Below are 7569 nucleotides of genomic sequence, written 5' to 3'. Positions count from 1 at the left end.
AATTAAGACAAAAAAAGAAGAAGTGTATTTGTGTGTTCAAAATCGATACCATCAAGCTTCAAAAGGACTAATATTATCCTGTTTCACCTCAAGTTAATGTTCAAGATCGCATTTGAGCCGATTGGTTACACGGTACTGCATAACAAAAAACACCAAATAGATCAGACAAAAAACATTAAATCCCAAGAAAAGAAAAAGGAGAAAAAAACGTAAAGAAAAAATCCCTTGCTCAAACACATTACATAGAGAGTCACCCAAACCCGAAATTCCCATAAAAATGAAAATAGATTATTTCTTGAAATATTTGTTGCAGTATTTTTGTATATATAGCTTAATCATTCTATATATAGAATGCCGAACATTTATCTGTTGCATTATTTTTGTCCAATAAAATATTGTGCATATCCTGAAATATCTTAGAATAGAATTATAAAAGTGAGATTTCTTTTACATAAAATATATGAAAAACTCTCCAATTATAGAGTTTCCAAAGCCTCACTTTTGGTATATAAAAAATTTGGTAGAATCTTCCGGAAGATGTCTAAGATTTTTTACTTTTTGTGAAATAAGTAAGTAATATTAACAAAAACGCAAAAAACAATATTGAAATTCGTTATGATGATTGTGTGCTGCACTTTTCTATTAATATTGTTTTGCTTAATATCGTTCTCAAAATTATGTTTAATATCATATATTTTTCATCAAAATTTTAATCGATAATTTTGTTTCGACTATTTGACAGGATTAGTTATTTATTATTGTGGAAGAAGAAGCATACTTTGATCTACAGGTAAGTATCCATAACTATAATTTTGATTTTCAATTTTTATCATTGATTCAAATTTGTTCCGAAGTAATTTAATTAGTAGAAGTTTGATTTGTGCCCATCCACAGATTTGCTTTTAAATTTTGACCAATAATTCGATAATTTAATCTCATTTGGAAGTTTAATTGTAATTTGAAATTAAGGGTTTTAATTATCGATAGTTTGGAGTTGTGATTAGATGAGTTTTTTTTTATAAGAAATGTAATTGGATATTGGATAATATTATTTTATTTTCTAAAATTTTATGATCGATTTAATTTTATGATGAAATCATGATCGATACTGCATATCTTGATGTGATCTTTCCCAAATATATATATCTTTTAATTCTAAAATTAATTTTATGGTTAAAATAATTACATAAAATTATATTTTTTTGTTTCATAATTTTATAAGATTATATAATTTAGTAATTTTAGATAATTATTTTCTAAAATGTGATTGGTCAAATGATATTTCATGGGTCCACAAAATTCTCTTGAAATTTTATTGGCTGAAATTTAGAATGGTGAAACAGAATCAAGTAGAAACTCCGATTAACCACGTGGTTCGAATTTTTTTTGTTTTTATATAAAGAATGAGTAGCACAACATAAAATGTTCTGGCCATTATGGTTCGTATTGTGCACGAATACAACCTCTGTATCCAATTTTAAATGGGCTTTTAGTCCCGACAAAATCCCATTATTGCCGATATATCTTTTTGATATATTTTTTTTATAATTTTCATTTTTCACATCTAAAGTGTAAACTCGCTAGTCGCTTCCTCCCTCTTTGTGTCTCGCTCACCTCAACTGAGAAATGTGAGGAGAGGCAAAAACATTAACACAGAAGGCAACAGCAGCAGTTGAAGAATTTCCATACAGACATAAATACCCTTATAAAAATTAGAAATTTCAATCATTTTAGCAACCTCACGCCTTTAACCACAAAAACCTCACTTTCAGATTGACTTCCTTATAGTACATGCAGAAGAAGAAAGCCGCATTTATCTAGGGTTTGGAAAAAATAACAAGGTAAGAAATATGTGTTCCTCTTTTCGATTATCTGATTAATTGAATCTTTTGATTGAATTTCTGCATGTTAATTACAATATCAATAGTGTTTTCTGTTTGATTTTTGATTGGTTTCAGGGTTTTGTAAATGAGTTGATTGTTGGTTTCAATTTGGATCCAGTTATTTGATTTTAGATATTTGTGGCCACTTTCTCTTTAGATTTTGTTAGATATCATTGGATGTCTTTCTTGGGGTATGAAGTTAAACTATGCCTTCAGCTGTCATCAGTGATTATGCTTTGAAACCGTATACTGTTTCGGTTTTATATTTTGTGAATTTCTTTAGAGTAGCCAATCTTAAACCGGATACCAACACTCTGTGCGGTGTTTAGAAATCAAATGATTGAAAACCTTAGGTTAGACACTTTGAAAGTCTTCATTTTGTTAGTAGGCATACCATGTGTGTAAGTTTATTTTGGTGTTATGGTAATGGGCATATGTCGGACCTATTGTCTTCAGTGTGAAACGGATGAGAAAGAAGATTTTATTTTAATGAGTTTGCTGGAATAGGTAGGTCTTGACTCATACAATACGTTATTGGTGTTAAGGAGATTGAGGGGACCTCGGAGATCAGCTGACATTTTGTGAAACTCGAATGTCCTTGTTATGGATTAGTTGTGTTTCAATTGTTATGTACAATTAGACGAAGTAAAGCAAGTTTTGCATGTTGGCAGCTTACTTCCTAACATATTCTGCTACTGTTTCACTTATCCGCTTCTGTAAGTCATTTACTGGTTACTTGTTGGATGGACAGACTTCGCCTGGGATAAGAAATGTTGTAGTGCAGCCTAAATTTTTTAATTATAATACTTAGGATATGTAACGGGTTCACATAACTATCTTTTTCCCTTTCTCTATCTGGACCTTTTCAAGATTTAGAGACCTTACTGAATTATGAAGTACTAGTGAATGATAATTGTTTGTCATTTCATCCTAATATCTAGTTTAAAATCCAGACGTAGTTGTTCCGACAGAAAAGTTTTGGTGTCTGCAACTTAAAAGTGAAACTGCTTTTCTTTTGCAGTAAAAGATATTTTGCAGCAGAAATTCTACTTTCTTGTTTCTGGTTGGTATAATAAATAAGATGTAGGAGTTGCATGTCTTAGATGTCTGAATGGAGCAATCTCAATTCTTACGCTTCCCGTATTAATTGAACTTTTAAAGTTATGAATCCCATTTCTATTTAAAATTTCTAACTGAGGTTTTTGTTTCAGATTCAGTCTTTGATCTTTGTTGTTGATCAAGACTAGAAGCCTTAAAATCATCACTTTTAGGTGTGATTTTGAGTTTGAAATTTGAAGTTCTTGACTCCAGAGATTCGATTTCTTGGTGATCCTGATCAGATCGTCATGCCCCACACAAAGCTACATGTGAAGCAGTACCGTTGTATACACTCATCGAGTTGTCCATGTACAAAAGGTCATCTAAGTGAAGATGTGATTTTGCTGGCATTTCAACAATTAAATTGGAACCCTAGGATGATTGCTACCTTGTCTTGCGTCTGCAAATGGTTTGATGATTTTGCTAAAAGGGTTCTATGGAAAGAATTCTGCCATACTAGAGCCCCAAAGATGTTGGAAGATTTGGCATCTAGTGGGAGTCACAGCGTGGATGGAAGCTGGAAAGCACTTGGGAAACTTCTCCTATACTGTTCTGGGTGCACCAAGGGAGGCCTTTTCAATAATGTACAAGTCCCAGGGCACTTTGTGTACAGGACTCGCTTTTCCAGGACATCAGGAAAGAGCTTTCTTTTACCCCAGTGCCGATCAGATGTGTTGTACGTGTCAGATCCATGTGAGCATCTCGATCAGGGAGACGAGGGTGATCTTGGGTTCTTTCGAGGAATTTTTAAGTCATTTTCAGTGTCTAAAGTTAGAAAGATGCTGATTGATAGAGATGCCAAGTTCCACCCAACAGAAGTATGTCCATACTGCAAAGCAAAGCTGTGGAGCATGCTACAAGCTAACATGGTTCCACGTAGTGCTGGCGGCAGATTAGGTGCTTATGATGAATGTGTTGAATATTATGTATGCCTCAATGGACATATGCTCGGGATCTGCACACTCTTACCTCTGTCTGATTCAGAGGGTGCATCTGAAGTATAGTGGAGCTGGGGAATGCTCAGGTTTGGGCTCTTAATCAGACATAATATGTAATAGCTCATATCCTTATTCGCTTGCTACTTCTCCCTTGTGTTTTGTTTTGATTGGGTGCATTTATTTCCCGTGTTTGGATACCTGGTAACGTGAATCATTTAATTATTTTGATGATCTAGCAAATTCTGCTGTGTAGTGCTAGGGTTCTTGCTTATATAACAGGCAACTATTTTTTTCTCAGGTTTGCACCCTTAGTCAAACATATTCACTTTTTATTAGGGCATTGTAGTGCATAGTTTCATGAGTAAGATCATAAAATCACATTTGAGCTTCAGTGGTTGGTTGGTGGGATCCACTAAGTAGAGAACTGCAGCCACGTATCTTGTGTGTACCACAGTGACTCTGGATGCTGCTTTATGTTTTGTTCTAGTTATCCTTCTTTGCCCATTTGCTAGCATTTACGGTAGCACACAGCCATCTTGCTCTGCTTCAGCCTGCAAATTTCTGGAGCAGTAGCTGGTTAAGATTTGTTATGCCTTTCCCTGCCCAAAAGGAACCCTTACCAGATTACGGCCAATAATGTAACCTGTTGTTAAGCTTGTCATGTTGTTGTGTTTGGAAATCGAGGACGTCTTCACCAGTAGTGCCAATTTTGGATCTCAACTTCTGAAAAATAGTAGTTGCAAAGTGAAGATCTCTGTGAAACCTACTGCATCTTATATTAGAGACTAGCATCTATTCAAGGAAATACCCCCTAAATTAATATACTTCTATTATTAAGAGTCCATTAATGTGATATTCTGGGTTTCGGTGGTTCAGGTACGGGATATATTATATAATTATCGTCGTCGTCGGGGTTGAACCAATTATTGTTGATTTTACCTAATGGATATTTCTTCTTTCTTTATTCCTCTACAGATCATTAACCATTGTAAGCTTGAGATTTGTTTGTTGATGCTGTGGATATTTTGATACTTGGCGCGATGAAGCTGAAGCGATCCCTTTATTCAACTTCTTTAACTCACGGTGGAGTCCTATTCGCTGTTTTCTTACAAGAGTTTGAAGAACTTCTTACACTAAGATGCATCCTGTCTTGCTGTGGCTAGTATTATGCCTACCCAGTCAAAAAGGTTTGGAGCTATTGCTGACCTTTTTTTCGTTATAGGTTATGTGTTTTGAGTTACTCTGAACTATGATGTTGTCTGTAGACTTTGTACATCTATGATCTGTATATTTGAAATAGCCTCAACGTTTGTAGAATTTGTATCACCGATTCATGATTGATTAGCATGTTAGCTTTATATTTGGGTACATGAAATTTCTGTTATAATCATTTTCTCGCAGCGCCAAAAAGCTCAATGCTTTTTAGATAATTTATAAATCACAACTTTACTGTACAATTTTCTTCATGCCACAATTAATAGTTTGAGGTGCAGCTGTTGGGCACAATAATTACATACATTTCGTTAGACATTTGCGTATTCCTGATTTACAGGATTGTTCCTTACACCTGAATATCAGCCACCACTACTGGTTAACATTCAGAAGCAGAAACATGTAGCAGGAATTTTTCCTGTTAATCCAATCTTTTTCGCCTTTTCTTTTGCCCTAGTTTCTTCGTTCTTTTTTCTTTCGTCTGCAAGCGCTCTAGCTCCTCCAGCTACCTGATCAATCTTTGAGATCTCGGCACGATAATGTTGTAAAGCTCTGGCTCTTCTCTTATCCAATTGGCTCTGCAGTTTCATGACATTAGCGATCAGTTCACATTATTTAGCTTCATTAATCTAAATGGATTCGGAAATATAAGTTAACAGACCTCAATTCTATCAACTCTGAGTCTCTCTTTCGTCTTTTTTTCATTTTCCCATGAATCAATGGTGGATCTCATCTTGTCATACCTGGATTTCTGTTGTTAGTGAAATGAATAAAACTTAGATCTAGTTTTGTAGATGTTACCACTGAGAGAGTGAAGTTACCGTTTCTTTATTCTTGCTATCTGAGCTTCCTCCCATGCTCTTGCTTGCATGTCTGGACCCCCGCTAGCCATTGTGTTTGTATTTTGATGTCCATCACCTGTGGTTGAGAGTGCAAGATCTCCACTGGGCCTTTTTTCTTCTGCTATTCCAATTCTCTTGTAGGTAGTATCATTCAGGTGTGCATCAGAAAAGGTTGGAGTCTTTCTTATTGTCGGGGATCTACCAGCAGACCCTTTTTGATCAGCAAAAGTTGGAGTCTTTTTTATAGTTGGGGATCGACCAGCAGACTCTTTTTGATTAGCAAAAGTTGGATTCTTTTTGAGAATTGGTGGTGGCAGAGGTAAGGCTTTCTCTTTTGGCATCTGTCGATCTACATCTTCAATCTCTACAATTTCTGTAGAGCCCTTACCTGGCATAAATCTCCTTATTGTTTATCCATTAATTAGTCAAGCTGTGATATAGAAATTAGTGGAATGCCGATTTTACCTGCTGTTGCCTTTTCTACATTTACCATCTCCTTCCCTGTAAACCGTCTAGATTGACCTTGTTCTGCCAATACAATCCTGTTTTCTTCTTTTCTTTTCTTGTTGGTCGAAGCCTTCTCCAGCCCTGTCTTTTTCTGGTCGTGCATTGCTGCTTCGTCAAGTGAGCTTACAGCAAATGCTGCTGCTGCAACTACGGTTGCAAACTCTATACTTTCAGTTGATTCTTTATCCGGTTTCATTTGCCCTGAAAATTGCCTTTGGAACCAGTTTTTTCTCTCTGTAGTAAATCATCGAATTAGGTTTTTCTTTCTAGTATCAGAGCTTTATTAGTTACTTCAGATTAAGAATTCTGCATTTCTGTTTTGAAAGCTTTTAAGTAGTACTTCAGCGTAGGTTAATAGTAAAAGAATAGGAGAAACTTACCTTCTTTGAAGGATTGTGTTTTTTGTGGTGGTAGCCTTCTCTGTCTTGTGCTGTTTAGTCCTTCCTGATTATCCTGTCCAAAACCAGAAAATCTCTCCCTAATAATGTCGTTAATAATTCCATTGCACTATCAAAACTTACAGAAATATAGAGAAATATGCGCATACTAATGCTAGGAAAATGCATAATCCTTCAGGATGAAATTTTTTGCAGGAAGTTTGAGTACTTGGGCTAAAGATTACTGAAATAATTTAACATTTCGAGATAGAGATTAGGGTACCTCATTTGCTTGACCAAATTTTCCATCTCTTGCTTAAACTTCTTTGACAATTTTTGTGTATGGTGTTTTCTCTGGAAGTATAATGAACAAAGACAGACACAAAGGGGTGTTTATTTGAAGGATGAGAAAACCCAAGATAGTTAAGTTGTGATAGTTTATTTTAGTCTTAGGCCTTGCTGGTGAACTTGGTGCATGAGAGGGTGATTACAAAGCAAAGTTAGATATACTTTGCATGTTAAGGACTGTTGAAGTAAAGGATTTCCCCTTTTTCTTGATGCTAAGGTTTTCAATCTATTTAATTATGTTAATCCGTTTCCTTTGCATCTAAATTTACTTTGATGCTGTGCTTGCAACAATTGGTTTACAATATTTTCGGTTGGTCCAGGCCTTTTTGGTTCTTGCTTTGCTTCTCTTGATCGGCAAAAATAA

General features: G+C 35.2%; 2 protein-coding genes across 4 annotated transcripts; one reads left to right on the top strand and one right to left on the bottom strand.

The window, feature by feature from the left end:
* The first annotated feature begins 1582 nt into the window (after nucleotides 1-1582).
* On the top strand, nucleotides 1583-5287 carry LOC113275859 (EID1-like F-box protein 2). Of its 2 annotated transcripts, none has more exons than XM_026525427.1 (3): nucleotides 1583-1841; nucleotides 3095-4005; nucleotides 4895-5287. In XM_026525427.1, the coding sequence occupies exon 2, from the start codon at nucleotides 3230-3232 to the stop codon at nucleotides 3983-3985; it is 756 nt and encodes a 251-aa protein (XP_026381212.1). In that variant the 5' UTR covers nucleotides 1583-1841; nucleotides 3095-3229; the 3' UTR covers nucleotides 3986-4005; nucleotides 4895-5287. The 2 variants fall into 2 exon arrangements, with proteins under 2 accessions (XP_026381212.1, XP_026381213.1); XM_026525428.1 differs by having other exon boundaries at nucleotides 3095-4032.
* A 22-nt stretch (nucleotides 5288-5309) lies between these two features.
* On the bottom strand, nucleotides 5310-7290 carry LOC113275858. Of its 2 annotated transcripts, none has more exons than XM_026525424.1 (6): nucleotides 7141-7290; nucleotides 6861-6958; nucleotides 6439-6714; nucleotides 5953-6361; nucleotides 5793-5874; nucleotides 5310-5709 (listed from the first exon to the last, which is right to left on the bottom strand). In XM_026525424.1, exons 1-6 carry the CDS (start codon nucleotides 7164-7166, stop codon nucleotides 5518-5520), a joined length of 1083 nt encoding a protein of 360 aa, XP_026381209.1. In that variant the 5' UTR covers nucleotides 7167-7290; the 3' UTR covers nucleotides 5310-5517. The 2 variants fall into 2 exon arrangements, with proteins under 2 accessions (XP_026381209.1, XP_026381210.1); XM_026525425.1 differs by having other exon boundaries at nucleotides 6861-6933; nucleotides 7141-7286.
* Between the last annotated feature and the right edge of the window lie 279 nt (nucleotides 7291-7569).

This window comes from Papaver somniferum, chromosome 4 (assembly GCF_003573695.1).
Source record: "Papaver somniferum cultivar HN1 chromosome 4, ASM357369v1, whole genome shotgun sequence".
Taxonomy (NCBI): Eukaryota; Viridiplantae; Streptophyta; class Magnoliopsida; order Ranunculales; family Papaveraceae; genus Papaver; species Papaver somniferum.
This window is presented reverse-complemented; position numbering and strand designations above follow the sequence as displayed.

Excerpts from the sequence above, each read along its gene's own strand:
- LOC113275859 (XM_026525427.1), top strand. The coding sequence starts at position 3,230 with ATGCCCCACACAAAGCTACATGTGAAGCAGTACCGTTGTATACACTCA.
- LOC113275858 (XM_026525424.1), bottom strand. The coding sequence starts at position 7,166 with ATGGAAAATTTGGTCAAGCAAATGAG. Across the intron at positions 6,959-7,140 it reads AATTTGGTCAAGCAAATGAG|GGAGAGATTTTCTGGTTTTG; the intron begins GTACCCTAATCT and ends CGACATTATTAG. Across the intron at positions 6,362-6,438 it reads TGTAGAAAAGGCAACAGCAG|GTAAGGGCTCTACAGAAATT; the intron begins GTAAAATCGGCA and ends GATTTATGCCAG.